At 43.6% G+C, this 17,994-nt stretch overlaps 1 protein-coding gene across 4 annotated transcripts in view; it reads left to right on the top strand.

Moving 5' to 3' along the window:
* Positions 1-17,994, top strand: part of ARMC2 (armadillo repeat containing 2) — a 216,837-nt gene that overhangs the window by 7,930 nt on the left and 190,913 nt on the right. For 3 of the 4 annotated variants that reach the window (XM_027972389.3, XM_004011223.6, XM_012182651.4), the window contains exons 4-5: positions 9,405-9,576; positions 15,990-16,194. In XM_027972389.3, coding sequence (XP_027828190.1) covers positions 9,405-9,576; positions 15,990-16,194 — 377 coding nt within the window. Of the gene's footprint in view, positions 1-8,611; positions 8,670-9,404; positions 9,577-15,989; positions 16,195-17,994 lie in introns of all 4 variants that reach the window. The other variant, XM_060419506.1, reaches the window with a different exon arrangement.

Here is a 17,994-nt window from a genome sequence, read left to right as displayed (position 1 = left end):
CTCTTTGTAAGTTTGTAGGATTTTTCTTTTTGTTCCCAGTGTTCTGAAATGTCCTTGTTACTGAGCACTTCTGATGTAAAATCTAGTGGCCTTCAGCTCTGGGAAATGTTCTTGAGTTATTTTAATGTGTTTTCCCCTCTTTTCTGTTCTGTTTGCCCTTTCTGGAATTTATTATTCAGGTATAGGATCCCCTGGACTTGCACTTCAGTTTTCCTATTTTTCTCTTTTCTTTTTCCCATCATTTTTTGAATGAGACTTTATCTTCTAATCCTTTTGTTGAGTCCTTTTCATTTCTAGGATGGTATTTTTAATTTCCAAAAGCTTTTCCCCCTCTAAATTATCTTTTTCTTAGTAGTGGTATTCTGTTCTTATTTCATGGTTGAAGCATCTTATTGTTGTTCAGTCGCTCAGTCATGTCTGATTGTTTGCTACCCCGTGGACTGCAGCACAGCAGGCTTCCCTGTCCTTCACCGTTTCTGGGAGTTTGCTCAAACTCATGTCCATTGAATTGGTGATACCATCCAACCATCTTATCCTCATCCTCTTCTCCTCCTGCCTTCAATCTTTCCCAGTATCAGGGTCTTTTCCAGTGAGTCAGCTCTTTGCATCAGGTGGTCAAAGTACTGGAGCTTCAGCATCAGTCCTTCTGCCTGGGTCCAGCCCCAGTGGATCCAGGGTAATTCGAAGGGGAGACAGCGTGGTGTCTTAGAAAGAATTATTTAATTAAAAATATAAGAGAGATTAGGAAGAAATAGTAGAGTAGGAAATTTAGTGGAGAAAAGATCCTGAATAACTTGGTTTACGTGGAAAACCAATAAAGTTCCAAGACAAGGAACTTGCACCATCTACCTTAGGCCACCGGCATCCTCTTGAATAGTGGAGGGTGCCCTGCCTTGGGCTCCCTCTCGCGTGGATCTTAAAAGCCAGGGCAGGTAAGTAGACATGGCGAGCCTCCAAGCCCCAGATGGGAATTCAGCCAGAAAATAGAGTAAGAAAAGACATGGGGGAAACCAGTCCAGTGACTGGCCCATCCTCTGTTGTCTGGAAAGGCCTTCTATACTTTTGATTTTATGTAGAGATCAATGGATAATACAAAATTATGCAGCGTCAGCAGCCCTGACTCTTATCAAGACCAGGCTTTTTCTCTGCATACTTAGTTGTATACACAAGTCTTAGGTGATTTACATTATCTTCTGGCCAGAAGGCCAGTTAACATTTTACGGCCCTTTTCTGATAAAGGTTTGTCAACCAGAAGACTTATTTGTCTTAAAAGTGTTGTTCTTCCCAAAGTCTGGTGCCACTCTCAGAAAGCACTAAATAAAGTTCCATTCTTACATAACAAGGACACAGCAATTTATAACAATGAAAGAAGTACAGTGATTTATAACAAAGAGAAAGTTAATTAACTCAAAAGTCTAGTGTTGCTAACATCAAAAACTACTATATTCCTATTTCTGCATCCCGTTTACATTGATTAATATCCTCCCAGGTGCCTAAAAGATAAAGAATATGGAGGCCTGGCAGCAGTCATTGACTTAACAGTGAAACCCATCACTGATATAATTTTTAGCTCTTTAGAAAAGGCTCTGTATCTTTAAGATGCTTTAAGCTTTGTGCCTCTTGTGGTTGGGGGGCTGTAAACAATTCACCAGTTGTAAAAAGTTCGGGCAGACCGGTTAGGTAAGTTAGAAAGCCATTAAACGGGTTTAAACCGAGACCTTCTTTTTATATGCAGGAGACTGTTAACTAAAGCCCCGAGTTACCTTTTTCCAGAGAATGTCAGGAGAGTGGAAAGCACAGTACAATAAAGCAGGCAGACTCTGGTTTGTGGGGGTAGATGTTCAGGAAAACCCAGGGGGAACCTCTGAAGCCTGACTCGCCTTGCCCATCAGGCCTCTTCTGCATGACCTTGTCATGGGTGGGATCTCCCGTGCTGGCTCCTGGCACCCTTCCAATGAATATTCAGGGTTGATTCCTTTAGGATTGACTGCAGTCCTTGCAGTGCAGAGAACTCTCAAGAGTAACATCTTTTCTTAGTATATTAATGGTAGTTTTGGTTTTTTAATTGTTCTTTTAAAACTTATGTTGCTTTTGTGGTGTGTATATAAAACTTATGTTGCTTTTGTGGTGTGTATATATGTGTCTTCAACAACTGAAATTTATTTTCCCACAGTTTTGGAGATTAGAAGTCCAAGATCAAGGTGGCAACGCTGGTGCTTTCTTGCAGCGTTTCTCCTTGGCTTACAGACGGCCGTCTTCTTCTTGTTTCTTTACATGGTCTGTCCTCTGTGTCTCTGTTGCAGTTTTATGTTTGTCTTGGTCTCTCTTTTTTCTTATCAGAGATTCTCTTCTGATAGCTCATGCTGCTTATTTGGCTGTTCTTATTTGAGAGTAGAAGCATGTGGGACGGGTTAGTCAATTCCTAGCTGATACCTACCCAAACCTACATTTAGGAGGGTTTGACTGGGCTGTGTTATTTATAAAACCCTCAACAGCATATCTGTTTAGGGCTTTCCTTGTGAGCTAGTCAGTTCTCTATAAAGTTTTTCTTGGAGGATAAAGCCTGAGTGCTAACTATTGGGCTGTACTTGCCCAGCTTTAATACCAAAGAAAGAGCCCAGAGTCAACAACAAAGACATCGGATAGAGGGGGCAGTTTCCCTGGCTCATTGCATGCATGCTAAGTTGCTTCAGTCGTCTCCGACTGTTTGTGACCCCATGGACTGTAGCCCGCCAGGCTCCTCTGTCCATGGGATTCTCCAGGCAAAAATACTGAAGTGGGTTGCCATGCCCTCCTCCAGGGAATCCTCCCAATCAAGGGATGAAACCCGCATCTCTTATATCTCCTGCACTGGGAGGCAGGTTCTTTACCACCAGTGCCATCGGGAAAGCCCAGGCTCGTTAGTTACCAGGGAAACCAGCAGAGGGGCTGCCCCTCACTGCCAGTTTGATTAACTATCAGGTGGAGATATTCTGATCTAAAGATTAGAAAGGTCACCAGCTTGGAGGGAGCAAGTAGGTAGGAAGGTCTGTCCTGTGAGTAGAGTGCAGGTAAAATAGATGCTATTCTGGCAGGGGATGTAGAGAACAGTCATCTTGAGTGGCCTGACCATAGACCAACTCCCAGGAGCCAAGAGGAAGAAGGTACAAATGCTTAGCATTCACTGCATAAACATCCAGTTAATATCTATGTTTACATTAAGTACCCTGACCCTGAACAGTACCTGGTTAGCCAGAGACACTGTTTTACCCTCTCTGAGAACAGACTTCCCATCTATTCCTGGGTTCAGTAGCCTGATGCCTGCAGCTGGGAAGGAAGGAGTTACCCAGACTTTCAACCAATTCTCCTTATTTCAGACACATTTTTTTCAGGCAGATATTTCAGTACCTGGTGATACCAGTTCCTTTGACTTTCATAGAAAGTGTGTCAGTCAAGCAGCTTCTCAATTTTTATTACTGTTTATGTGTGTGCATGCTTGTGAATATGTTTGTGTGTATGTATGTTTTTGGTGAACTGTTTTAAAGGAAGTTGCAGTCCTTATAAGACATCACAAAAATTTAAGTGTGCATCTCATATGCATAGGGACAGCTTCCCACACAACTGCAATGGTATCATCAAAGCTCTGAAGGTCAGCATTACTCAGTAGTGTTATTTAATGTACAGTCCATATCCAAATGACCCCAGTTGTTTCAAAATGCATCTTTTATTCCCAAATACTCATCAAAATGCCTCTGTGAGGAAGACTGTACTTGTTCTTATATTTCAGATGACCAAAAATCAGATACCAAATTAGCAAACATGAACCAAAGTGCAATAAGTACTTTGTCAACCATTGTTGACACATGTCTTGTTGCACCTACAACCTGGGAAACCTCTTGTTTTGGAACCAGCTACAGCAAGAGGGCCCCTTGAGTGGTCAGTCTGCCCTGTTGCTAAGTGGCTCTCCATTCTACAGTTCTGCCGTTTGACTCCTATGGTTTGTTTTTAATATTGCTGTAATTTTGGGGGATTTGCTCAATTTGGGTGCACTCTTTCCTACAAATCTCAGTTTCTAGAGTTCACTTGGTCCCTGTTAAGCAGAGAAAATGTTGGCATTGCCCCTGTTTAAGGTCACTGCAATTAAATTCCTTTACTGTAGGATGGTTGGGTGCTATGTGCAAAATCAAAGCAGGCGAAGAGTAGTCTGTTAGTTTGAATTTGTTTTTTTTTTTTTTTTTTTTTTTGGTTATACTGAATTATGTAAGGGTCTTGGGCATATTTCCTTTCAAACAATAAACTTTGGAGCTCCTAGTAAAAAACACTCTGAAAGTGACCTCATAATTACCTCCCCTTCCACTTTCTTTCCTCCTTTCCACATCACCTTTTAAAGAATTCTTTGGTGCTCCAACCACTAAATTAACAAGCAGGAAGGAGATCTGGAGCAGTGGGAGCCCAGGGAAAGGGAAGGCAGTAGTGACCCCTGGAGGGTGGGGGCGGGGTGGTGCTTACTTAAGTCCCTTGAGGATGCAGACCTCAGCAATTGAATTTCAGCTCTTTTTTGATCTGGGACATGTTCTCGGGCTGTTTTGCCTTTTAATAATTCCTCAACCAGCAGTCAGGCAGGGAAGAGGGACCTGGGAAGAGCAGCCCATTCCAGTTCCTGCATTTAACAAATCCTCTCAGCTCTTCACACTTGTACATTGATCCTTCTCTCTGTTTCTCCCCTCCTATCTGTCCTGTGCTCACGGCCCGCCCCCAGGTAGCCCCCACCACAGCCTTCAGCAGGAGTGGACTGTCTACACTCAGGGCACACTGGGCTTGGCTCACTCACCAGGGTTCCCATCAGCACCTGTAATCCTATAAGTCAAGGGAAAGAAAGTGAAGTCACTCAGTCGTGTCCGATTCTTTGTGACCCTGTGGACTGTAACCTACCAAGCTCCTCTGTCCATGAGATTTTCCAGGCAAGAGAACTGGAGTAGGTTGCCATTTCCTTCTCCAGGGGGTCTGCCCGACCCAGGGATCAAAGAACCCAGGTCTCCCAAATTGTAGGCAGACACTTTTACCGTCTGAGCCACCAGGAAGTCAAGTCAAGGGAAAGCACTGCAGTTTGCAGTATGCCATGAGCATTTCTATACACCCACTATGTAGGTGAGCTGCAAAGAACTTTCTCTTAGCATCTCCCCCCTTTCTCACAGCAGTTCTGAGACATGGGGCTGTTGTGTGGTGGTAGTTATTTCATCACTATCGTCACAACAGAATTCTCCTTATGTTTATCAAATGTAGAGAACCTAGTTATTTAAACTTCAAGTTGGGCTTCCCTGGAGACTCAGTGGTAAAGAACCCACCTGCCAATACAGGAGAAGAGGGTTAGATCCCTGGATCAGGAAGATCCCCTGGAGAAGGAAATGCCAAGCCACACCAGTATTCTTGCCTGGGAAATCCCATGGACAGAGGAATCTGGTGGGTTACAGTCATGGGGTTGCAAAGAGTCAGACATAACTTAGCAACTGAGCATACACATTTTTATTAAACTTTTTATTGACTTGTAGAAAAGATACACATCATAAGAGTGCAGCTTCATAAATTTATGCAAACTCAACATACTAGGTAACCAGCACTGAAAAGGAAATAACATGTAGTTTCCAGCATCTCAGAAACCACCTTCCCAGGGTAACCACTGTCCTGACTTCTCACAGCGTAGATTAGTTTCAGCTGGTTTTTGTATCTTGTGCTGTGCTTAGTCACTCAGTCATATCTGACTCTCTGCGACCCATGGACTGCAGCCCACCAGGCCCCTCTGACCATGGCGATTCTCCAGGCAAGAATACTGGAGTGGGTAGCATGCCCTCCTCCAGGGGATCTTCCAAACCCAGGGATGGAACCCAGGTCTCCCACATTGCAGGCAGATTCTTTACCGTCTGAGCCACCAGGGGAGCATTCATATCTTTTATAGTATTTAACAAGTAGAACAAAACTGAATACATATTTTAAAGAGAAAGTGACTTAGGAGCCCATAAGTCCCTATGGGCTGGGGGAGATCCAGGGTAAGAAAGTGCAGAATGAGAATGTCATACAGTGTTTTTTCTTTCACTATTTCTGAAACAAATGGTGACATTATTGCAGTGAGTCGCATGCTGAGAGTGACAGAGGAGCCCAGAGGACCTGTGGAGAAAATCATAGTAATAGAAATGCACCTACAATTGCCATGTCCAAAGGCTATGTCCTTGGGGGAATTTTTAATATGTACTCGCTTTGGGACTTCCAAGAGGGGTTGGGGGTGGGTGGGGTATGCACGTGCGGGTGCCGTGGCTGTGCAAATGAAATCATGATGACTTCCTGAGGTTGGAGATCTTGGAGCCCCTTTTCTAGTCTTCATGTAGACTGGGACTTCACCTTCCCAGCTGATAATCTGGAGGAGCTAGGTCAGAACGTAGTTAAAGCTCCCTTGCCCCCATGCTTGGGTGAGAGTCAAGGCCAGCCAGATGCCTTATGTGTCCTAGACAGTTTTGTCCTCTTTGATTGTGTTGTATGACAGTAGTCTTTCGGTCTTCAGGGACTCTAGCAATTTTCTCATCCAGGACAGAGCTTAAAATCTGACTTTCCCAGTATTTTGGTTATACCCCCATCACTGGCTAGTATCTTGGCACAGAACTTGAGGGAAGTGGAGTTTTTAAGTGAAGATTTAAACCCACTTGCAGCATTCTCTGTACTCTAAAATAAAGTGAATTTTACAAGAAAAAATTTTACTGTTGTGCTTCAAAACAGCCATTTTGCTCCACAAGGTGAAAGGACATTTTGTAGAACCTGGTGTGATAGAAACTGGTGGCTTGTTTCATTTTCCCTTGGAGAATTACAAATGCTTCACACATATCAGTTTATATTTTAAGTAGTCCAGAGAGATATATGTTTAAATGGGATGAATAATTTAGTAAAGGGTCAGTAGTGAAATGGAACTAAGTTTTATTATACAAACAATGGCTAATTTTTCACTAGGAAAATGATGCCTTTTATCAAGGAGCAGTTAAAGGGACTTATCTTGCCATCCAGATATAATTAGATTATTCTTTTTGGGTAGAAATTCACGTTGTAAAACCATATTTTCTGTTTTATAAGATCTTTTATTTAGTACCCCCAAACATTTCCAATAGTTGAAGAATCTGTAAAATCAGCCATTTACTTTATCTGCACTACTATTTTACAGACTTCTCAATCTTTGTTTCAGATTCAAGGCACCTGCAGAGCACAGACATTTTGAGATAAGAAAACCTTGAATTGACATTCAGTATTGAGATTATCCTTATGTATTTCATCTTTCATAATTACATGTAAAGCACTTATTTTCCTATATCATACTCTTAGATTTGTTGTTACTATTAGTTTCATGATTTAAGTCACATCCTTATGAATTATTTGCAGCAAATTAAGGAGGCTAAAAAGTGAAGGGACTGTTAAATATAACATAATTTATACAGACAGGTGAGTGTTGTCTCCTTCAAAATAGACCCCTCTGGATTCAGGATCTGTTTTCTAGCAAGGTTGCATCAAGGTCTATGGCCTTAGCTTTTGAGACTTAAAAGTAACTTGGAACTAAATATGGTACACACATAAAGGGTGAGCAGCTTACATAGGGAGGGAGCCAGCATTTCTCAAGCCTCCATAACAGGACTTGTCTATACTTGAGCATCCCTGCAAAAAGGGGCTACTGACTCTACTTGATAGATGGGCAAGCTCATAGAAGTATATGGCCTGCCCAAGTTCACATAACTAGTAAGTGGGTTTGATCCCAGTCAGTGACTCATCCTGCCTATTATGCTGATTATTTGTTTTTTCTACCTATGTTTAGAAGAATGCATCTCTATAGTCATAAAACTGATTTTTTTAAGGGGGGGGGTCTGGTTTATGAACCAATTACGGTTGCAAATGAACAGAAGGATGTAAAAAATTTTTTGAAAAAGTCTTCATTATTGAAATAAGGAACTTCTTAAGAGAACTCTGATTAAGATGTCTATCCTATTAATGTATATGAGAAAACCAGTGTTTGAAATGGTGTGTCATAAATGAGCTCACCCGTTTTTCAAATTATCTGACTTGAACTTCACACTGGATTTTTAAAAAGAATTTGTTGATTAATCTGTTGGATTGAGAGTCACTTTATTTATTATGTAAGTGATTTCAGGAACTTTAACTTAATTAGTTTTGACTAGAGAGCTGGAAGCATTTGCTGCCGTAAGATTGCTCTTTCATAGACAGATAATCCAGATAGAGTGGGAGGAAGGAGGGACCACCAGGCAGCACTAAAAGTGGGAGTCCAGGCCTCTGTGAGGTTGTGGCCCCAGGTTGGGTCAGAGGTCACTGCCATCTGGAGGTTAGAGCCGAAGGTGCTCTGGGTGGCGTAGTGATTGGTGCAGGTCTTTAGGGAACTGGGATTTTGCCCCTAATGTCCCTTTTCTAGTGGTTGTTGCTGTTCAGTCACTCAGTCGTGTCCGACTCTTTGCAACCCCATAGACTGCAGCATGCCGTGCTTCCCTGTCCTTCACCATCTCTTTGAGTTTGCTCAAACTCATGTCCATTGAGTCGGTGATGCCATCTAACCATCTCATCCTCTCTTGCCCCCTTCTCCTCCTGCCCTCAGGCTTTCCCAGCATCAGAGTCTTTTCCAGTGAGATGGGTCTTTGCATCAGGCGACCAAGGTATTGGAGCTTCAGCATCAGTCCTTCCAGTGAATATTCAGGGTTGATTTCCTTTAGGATTGACTGGTTTGGTCTCCTTGCTGTCCAAGGGACTTCTCTTCTCCAGAACCACAATTCAAAAGCATCAATTCTTTGGTTTTCAATCTTCTTTATGGTCCAACTTTCACATCCGTACGTGACTACTGGAAAAACCATAGCTTTTACTATATAGATGTTTAGAATTTTTAAGATGTAGAAAATAACACATATTGTAAGTCCAAGACTACTGCTTGCTCTTTTATGATTTATTAGCCTAAATTATTTTAAAAACTTTTATATTATTAGAAACTACTTTTGTGTAGTCTAAAATATATAAAGGTCATATTTATATTCCACATAGTTCTTGGTTGCCCAGTACGTGTTTTCTGAACTGAATCAGATCGAACACAGATTTACAAAGTAGGTTAAATGTACTATACCGTATTTTATAGTCTCTTAATCAGATTTGTTTGCTGGCATGGGTAAACGTTTTTTTTAATATACCAAGCAGGACAGTAGAGTATTTAATACAATATAACTGACAAAAGCAATGAAAAAGTGTCATATACCTGATGCACTGAGATCTAGCATCAGGGGCTGGGAAGAAGCCCTGCCGGAAACCGTGCACTCCTCTGGAAGTGTCAGGGTCAGCTCTGGGTGGTGAGTCGCATTCAAGACAGAAACTCATGCCAGTCATTTAAAAAAATCTCTTTCCAGAAACCGAAAGCTCCAGCATCTCCTGACACAGTGGAAGATTTCTGCCTTTCCTTTCCTAAACCCCCAGTGGACCCCGCGAAGATTAGAAGAATAAGCAGTGCCCGGGCGCGTTTATTCAGAGCGGCCTCCCAGGGAGCTCTTCTGCCAGCCAGGACCCTTCTTCCCACTCAGTGTAAGGTCTTTAAAACCTTTAAAATGTAATATACTTTAAAACCTGGGGGCAAGCGTGTTTCTTGAATTTACACACAGGAACTATGTTTATATGATTTTTTATGTTAACTAAGACTTAGTATCATGCAAAAGCTGGTTAAGAAACATTATTCATATATTTTTCTGGGTGTTTATGAAGAATACCAAAATATTAGGTTTTTTTTTTTTAATGTTACTTGGTAGAAAAAGAATCTTAGGATAAGTGTTTTTTTAGTGAATGAGTTCACCTACATTGGAAGTAATTTCTAAATTAGAATTCCAAAAGTTGTTCATTTCATTAGGCATAGTCAAGATTTATATAATGTACACTCATGAAAATACCTTTCTGATCCCCTGTGAAAACTAGAAGCACAATTTGAATGGGACTTTTCCTACAGCCCCAGAAATGTTGGCAGGTGTCTTAAACCTGTAAACAGAGAAGCTAAAAACCTCAGATTCTAAGGAATGTCCCGGTAATTGGAATCACCCCTTGTCCAGAGCACACTAAGAGTTTTTCAGACTGTAGCAAATGCTCCATTAGTGGGATGACCATCAATTTAGTGGATCACACGAGCATTTAAAACAGTATAAAGTAGGATAAAATAGAATGGGAAATATCAGAGCACATGGCAGACAGTGAACATTAGTATGTCTTTAAGGATTTCAGCTCATCCTCATATGTGTGTTCAGTATCATATTATAAATTTACTATACATCATGCTTACACCATATTATACATTTCTCATTACTAAAATTACACCAAATTATACATTCCCTGAAAGTCGAAAATCCACTTTAGCTGGGCCTGACAGAACCAGCCATCCTTCCATCGACAAGGATTGATGAAGAGCGGGCAGGTTTACACTCACAGAGAGGAGACACTCTGCAGATAATCCCAGAAGTTACAGTAGAAGCCACTCCCTAAGCATCCTACTTGTTTGACACATAAGCCTTTTCTCAAACTAGTCGCCAGCATAAATGTAGAAGATCTCACTGAGCTCTCTAGATGCATGACTGTTTATGCAAGTAGCCCTCACCCCCATCAGCCTGGTGTGTGATCTGCAGTTCCCGGGTCTCCCCAGCGCACTGCACTCACTTTCCTGTCTGGTCCCTATGGTCCCTGATGCAGCTGAAGAAATAGAATCAGGGAGAAAGGGAAAGGCAGGAGCACAGGGTGTGCGGGCCACTGCTAGATGCTGTAAGAAGTGTGTAATTAGGCATTCTGCGTTACCTCGTGGTCCCCATTTGTTTCTTTTCTAATAGGCATCTGGCTATTTATTGAGCACCTACTAGCTGCCAGGTAACAGTTTAGGCCAACAGAGTCTGGGCCTCAAAGGGGAGATGAGTGACTGGCAGAAGGAATTGTCAGCTCTGGAAGGTGTCCCTGGAGAGGTGGTGTCTGAGTTGAAATGTGAATAACGGTAAGAAGACGGCCAGGTAGAAATCTGTGAGCACATTGCCCAGGCTGAAGGGGCAGTGAGGCTGGAGGAGGGGGCACAAGTTTGGCTGGTGGACCCCGAGGCCTGTGTGGCCAGACGGGGGAGGGAACTGAGGTCCCTGAGCCATTCGGGGCCAGGCCAGTGGGAGGACGTGGCCAGGGCTTTATCCTTGCTGCAGTGAGAGGCCAAGACAGGATTTAAGCAAGGGAGAGACATCATTGGGCTTCTGTTTCTCAATAGTCGCTGCACTTTTAGAGTCACCAAGGAGCTTTTCAGATGTTACTCCACCAAGGCCCCCATCAGACCAATTACATCAGAAAGGGTTGGTACTTATGGGAGCCAAGTCAAGAGGGGATGGGCTCCGGCAGCCACACGGTGCGGAGTGAGGTCAGACTCAGATAGGAACGGGTCCACTTCCCATAAACAGGAGGGCAGAGCTGTTGTTTATGTGATGTTTTTGCTTCTGAGCCCAAACGCCACACACATTTAACTCTTGGTGGCTCCCACTTGAAAACCGGGCTGCTTGCTGAGCTGTTCCCATATAGTGTGAAGGTACCAGGAGAGGTGGATATTTCCCTACTGGCTGAAGCGTGTCTCTGTCTGGGTTCTTCCATCCACCCTCTGGGCAGTTGCCCCCTTCACCATTCCCACCAACCCTGAGGTCTGTGTCAGCGCCTGGGAAACAATGGCAGTAGAAAGTCATTGTCTTTTTGAAAGGACATCACCCAATTTTAAAAAGTGTTCTAACGCTCCAGGCTTGGACTCCCTGTCCTTTGTACAGGAGCTCCCCGGGCTTGTCTCAGAATCCCTATTGTTTAAGGAAAGGTATCTTTTGTTGGGAAACAGGCTGTAAAGGCTGCTGTGCAGACAGGGCCAGAGGGTGTGTCCCTTCCCCTGGTATGAAGTCGTTAGTAGCTGACAACTCCCCCAGCAGAGTTGGGGGTGTGGTGGCGGGTTTGGAATTCCTGATTGAGGAAAAAGAGAGGAGATGTGTATAGTCATGTTCATGGGGCCAGCAGTGTAATCTCTTCTGTTCAGATAGAGGTTTTGGCTGAAGGTGACCGTGTCACTCCGGTTATTCCAGCTAGATGGAGACCTCCGAGCAGGTTCCACCTTCTCACAGCCCTTGTATCTTAGCCATCCCAGACAGGTGTCCTGCATGGGCTTCCTGAATGTCCCCGGAGCCTGTGTTCTCCATCCCACTGACGCCATGCCACGTTTATCACCTCTCACCCTATCCCTGGTGCTCTAGCCCTCCTGTCTTGCTCCACCTTCAGCTTGCTAGGGGGTTGCAGGTGGGTCAGCATTGGAGCCCTCGGCCCTTGGAGGTGTCAGAGCCTGATCACACTGAGCGCCCACCCAGACATGGCTGTGAGCAGCAGCCTTGTCCTTCTATCCTGGTGGACTGGGGAAAAATGATGACTTTCCCTCAATGTGCCATAAGGAACAAGAGGTCAGGAAGCAAATAAAAATCGGATTGCTTCATCTTCTTGCTGAAAACCCTTCAGAGAGCCCTTGCTGTGTCTAAAGGAGTGGTTGCCAAACTGAGTTCCAGGGAACACTCTTGGCAAAAATGCAACTTTTCCTTGGAGTAAAGGTCCCGTGCTCCATTGCAGTGCACGTGAGCAATTACAGGATGGGGAAGACCATCTGGTGAAGTCGTCTGTTTAGTTTTACTTTAGCCCAGCGTTTCCCAGACCTGCCTGGCTATGGACTGTGTCTTTGGGAACCAGTGGCCTAGCACAGAAGTTGGCAAACTTTTCTGTGAAGGGCCAACAAGTGAATATTTTAAACCTTGCAGGCCTCGGAATCTTCTGGTCAACCTTCTCAACTCTGCCAATGCAGTGGGAAAGCAACTGTAGACTGACGAGTGAAATTTGAAGTTTCATATAATTTTCACGTGTTACAAAATACTGTTCTTTTGATTTTTTTTTGGATCAATCATCCAAACATAAAAGCCACTCTTAGCTTGCAGGCTACATAGTTGCAGGTGGCAGGCCAGGTTTGGTGGGGCTGCAGTCGACTGACGCGTGGTTCACGGGTGAAGTCTTCACCCTCCAGTGGGCACAGCTCTGCCCCAGCCTCACATTCCAGGCCCTTCTCAGTCCTCTCTTTTGCCTGCCCACCCGCTCCCCGCCCCTGGTCCGTGCACCAGCAGTATGGAACCCTTGCCGTTCCCTTTACCCATCCTGCTGTTTTGAGCTTCATGCAGGCTCTGCTATATAATTTGTTGGACCCAGAGAAAAATGAAAATGTGGAGCTCTTTGTTCAAAAATCCTTTAGAATTTCACAATGGCAACAGCAAAGCATTAAGCCAAGTGTGAGGCCCTTGTAAGCCTGGGCCCCAGCTTGACGGTCCAGCTTGAACCCACTTGAAGCCAGCTCTCATCCTAGATCTTTGCTCCTTCATCTCAGAACTTTCTTTTTGTTTGGGGGTGGGGCTTCTGCTAACCCTTTGGAATGCTTTTCAGGCTCCACCTTCTCTGTAATCTTTCCCTGAGCAACTCCAGCCCCTCAGGACTCTCCGTGCACTCCTCCTTACCTGGCGCAGACCACACTCTCTGCATCTCTCTCTGGACAGATCTGCCTCTCTGTTTTCCCCTACTAGACTGAGTGGAAAAGGGGGTTTCTCTGTTTGAAGCCCAGGAGCCTGAAACAGGGTGTAGTCTGCAGTAAGTGCCAAAGAAATATCCTGGAACAGGACAGTTCCTGTTTTCATGGTAAGGCTACTGATTGTTGAATCCTTCTGAAATGTACCTATGATCTACTACTAAATGAGTACAGCATGCTGCATGTATTTGCCGGAGGGACCCGAGCTTCCTCACTCAGGCTTGGTCGAATGGTGGAATTAAGAGTGAGCCCCGGCTGCTCTTTGCTGTCGTGCCAACTGACCTCCGCCTCCTCGACTGTGAAAACAGAGGCTACCGCTCCTCCGTCTTCAAGTAGGGTTGCGTTTCCCCCTCTAGAACAGAAGCTGCATAGCGGCTGGGACTTCTCACTTCACCCCTAGACTACCAGCCACTGAGCATCTGGCACATGGCAGCGTGTGCTTCATAAATATTTATGGAGCGAACAAGTGAAAGAAACGAATACTAAAATATAGGGACAGGCTAAAAATGCTTTGTAATCTGAAACGAAGTATGCGCTTTGTAATTCAGTCCTCAAGATGTTTAAGGATGTGTGGTGCTATGGAGAGAACCCTGGACTAGCAATCCAGATTCTTGGGTTCCATGAATAATAATGCCTGCATCCCACAGCCTGTACCTGACCCCAAGTCTGATAGAATGCCAAGCCTGCCCTCTCCCTGCCATACATCCTAGCTCTCCTCAAACCTGCTCTGTGACCTTGGACTGATCACCTTTTTGGGTTCTCAGTTTTCTCATCTGAAAAATGAAGGCTAGACTAGCCAATCTTTAAAGTTCCTCTCTGCTGTAAAATTCAGTGTTTTGAAAGCACAGAGCTTAGTCAGAGGAGCAGACGAGGTGGTTTTGTTATTGTTGCGTTTTATTGGTTTGATGGTTCAAGCACAGAAAAGGAAACCTTGAGTCATTTTGGAAAAGCTTGCAAAACTACTTCTGTATGAGAAATAGCTCATCCTCCTTGCCCCTCTGAAAAACATATGTTATCCGGAACTAGAGTTGAGTAGCAGCATCAGGGGTCAGCTATTCCTAATGTCAATTTGCTGAGGAAGAAACAGTGTTATATTTTAAATCTAAGGATCTTGCCACTGTAAACACAGTAGATGTTTCAGTTCAGAGACTGGATGTCTTTTTTTTTTTTGCAACTTTTATTTCTCTTGAGAAAGCCTTCCAAGTGTTCAGGTGCCCTCCTCTATCCTTGTTGGGAAATGGTCTGCTGGGCCCCTACGAGCCAGCTCCTGCTCCTCTGACCAGCTTTCTCCTCCCCACCCTGGCACACACGCCACTTATGCTGTCCCCTGAGGGCCCCAGACACACTCCTGCCTTTGGGTGTCTGCACCTCCAGGTCCCTCCGCTGGACACACAGCCCCTCATCATCTGACAACTCAGTGCCTCCCCTCCAGTTAGGGTTTGCCTACCATGCCCACCTGTTAAAATTTGCTCCCTGCTCCCATTCCCAATCCCAATCCCCTCCTCCCCTTCTTCACATTTCTGCTTTTGCTTTTTCCCATAGCACCTACCCTCTTATATACGTCACTTATTATGGTCTGTTACTTATTGTCTGTTGTATAAACAGGTGTACTGTAAGGATGTAAGCTCTGTGAGGGCAGGGATCTTTGCTCTGTCACTAACGCACCCCAAGTGCTTAGGACAGTGCCTGACATCAAGAAAGCACTTGATATTTCTGAATGAAAATGTTCCAGCATGATCAAATCCAGGAAGAAGCATTGCTGTGGGACACAGAGGTATTTATGTGGACTAGGTAGTTCATAAACCTAAATTTGAGTATTTGCCTACAGTGAAAGACAGGGAAAGCCTGGCATACTGCAATCCATGGGGCCACAAAGAGTCGGACACGGAACAACTGAACAACAACAGAACTCTAAGCTAATAGAGCTAAGATCTATTAATTTTTACCTGCTGAATTGATGATGTCATGCCTGAATTAGTGATGAGGTCTTGTATGCATTCAGGGAGATTTTTTTTATGAATAGATCTTCTTTTTTAGAGCAGTTTTAGGTTTTATTTTATAGCCAAAGTGAATAGGAAATACAGAGAATTCCCACACCCTCCATCTCATTTCCCCTATTATTTAACATCTTGCCTTAGTGGAATGCTTTTGTTACACTAGATGAACCAATATTGATATACTGTTATTAAGTAAAGCTTTTCAGCGAGGTTTTGTCCGTACAATTCCAGACTCAATTATAAGTAATATATAATTTTTTAATTGTATAAATTCTTGGATTACAAAAACATTGAAAGACAGTGAATCCTAAAATAAATGCTTTGACAAAACATTTCCTTGGTTATTACAGCAAAGAGAGTGGTATCCGAAGAAACAGTTATGACAAGGGACTCTGTGGTGAAAATAAATGGGATTTACTTAACAGAATCGAAGGCCACTGGCAACTTAAAGAGTCACCCACTTCAGCTAACATATGGTGGAGACTTCAGTAAAATCACGGAGCAAGAAATGTTTAAAGGGGCGACGTCCTTGCCATTTCATCTCGGACGTGGAGGGTCAGTATTCTTTTCACTTAATTTCCAGGTCAGAGCAACCGTGTCATTTACCAGTTTGTTCTCTCTGTTATGTAGATGATTGATTTGCATTTTCCCCTTTTCTATAAACAAATTTTAAATTTATGATGCATGAGTAGGAGAGACTTCTTCTCAGGGCTGAATGGGGTTGATTCTACATCTCCCTGTTTACTCCTCAGGAAAACATTTATTCGTACCTGCCAAAATGCCGCTTTGATAGGGCTGTCAGACTAAAGTCTCTGCTTTATTTGGGCTGTTCCAGCCAGCCCTTGAGTGATGACTGATCATACTGTTTGTGTTATGTGGGATTCTTGCCTGGCCTGGAATTTCTCACTACCTCCCTTTAGGTTAGTTCACGCTTGTGGACTCCACCAAACTTGATTTATCTTATTTTCCAGTAGAAACTTGGATTAAAATATTTATTTTGCAAACTAAAGTTAAAACAGGAGAGTCCTGTGGATTCCTCTTATCTGTAATACCTCGCTACTAATCCCTCATAAAATGAACGATTGGGAGTTACTCTGTTTCCTACCACATTCCTGGAGAAGGCTTTTTTTTCCCACCGCAGTCTGTGTTGACCCCTTCACCACCCACTACCTGTGTAAGAACCCCTAAGTTCACACCATGTTCCTAGATATGGTTTTCTAGCAATTTTCCTACCATATTAAGGATTTGTAGAGAAATGTTCACTTTGTGAATTCTTATACCGGTGTTTTCCTAAGGACGCCTTGAATAACTGGGGAACCAGGGTGGGAAAGAGAGCAGGCTGTGGTTTCCAGTCCCAGCCAGCAGTGGTGTCCCAGCCAGTAGTGGTGCTAAGATAGGCAGGAGGTCTTGAACTGGACAGGGTCACTCAGAGATATTTTTCTATGATTTTTCCATTGGGTCATTGTGAACAACTGCCCAGTTAGGATTTGCTTAACAAGATTAAATTCCATGGGCCATTTTAAGACCAAGTGCTTGTTGCCCTTACTTTAGATTCGGGTCTGACTTTGGCTTGCACACATGCCGTGTGCTTAGAACTGCCTCCACCCCTACTGGCTGCTTGGCAGTTAGTTAGTTTAGCTGAACTGACCTTGTCTGCTGACATAGCCCGAAGAGCGTTGCACACACAGACTTTATATTAGGCAACCTAGTAGTCCTTGTAATGTTGCTTTGCATTCAGAACATTTTTTTAAATTAAAGGAAAAATGAAATGTCTCCTTAAGTGGAAGAGAAGGACTTCAAATTGGGACTTTGGGAGTTGAGCATGAAACATCAAACTGGCCATTGCATGCAACAAGTCTTTTCCAGTTGGTGAATGAGAATAGGCTGAGAACCTCAGAGCTTAAACATAAAAGGCAGCAGGAGAACTTGTGTTTCTTTCAGCACTGAACTGAAACGGAAACATTTATCTTGCTGCACCCATCCTTACAGTAATTAAAGTTGACTAGGAAAAACCAGACAAGAGCTGTTTTTCTTTTCTTCTTTTGCAAGCCTTCAAATGTTGTGGAATAATCTAGCAAGGGTTCAGTATTTATTCCTCAGTCTGGGACAGCAAAGGCATTTTCAGTTACATATTTTTATCTCACACACAGCAGAGGAGAAATCAGTTAGGGACTGGTGGCACTTCTTCCTGATGGTCCAGAATTAGGAGGTGCTGGGCAGCAGCACTGGTTGCTTTCTTTTTGCTTTGTTAGGATGTCTTTTGCATTGTTCAGTGAATTGTGTCTGCCCTGGATTTGTCATACACCCTGGCAGGTTTAATTTCCAGTAACATTTTGGCTTTATGAATCTTTACCC

This window comes from Ovis aries, chromosome 8, assembly GCF_016772045.2.
Source record: "Ovis aries strain OAR_USU_Benz2616 breed Rambouillet chromosome 8, ARS-UI_Ramb_v3.0, whole genome shotgun sequence".
NCBI lineage: Eukaryota > Metazoa > Chordata > Mammalia > Artiodactyla > Bovidae > Ovis > Ovis aries.
The sequence above is the reverse complement of the archived record's forward strand: the minus strand, read 5'-3'. Positions and strand labels throughout refer to the sequence as shown.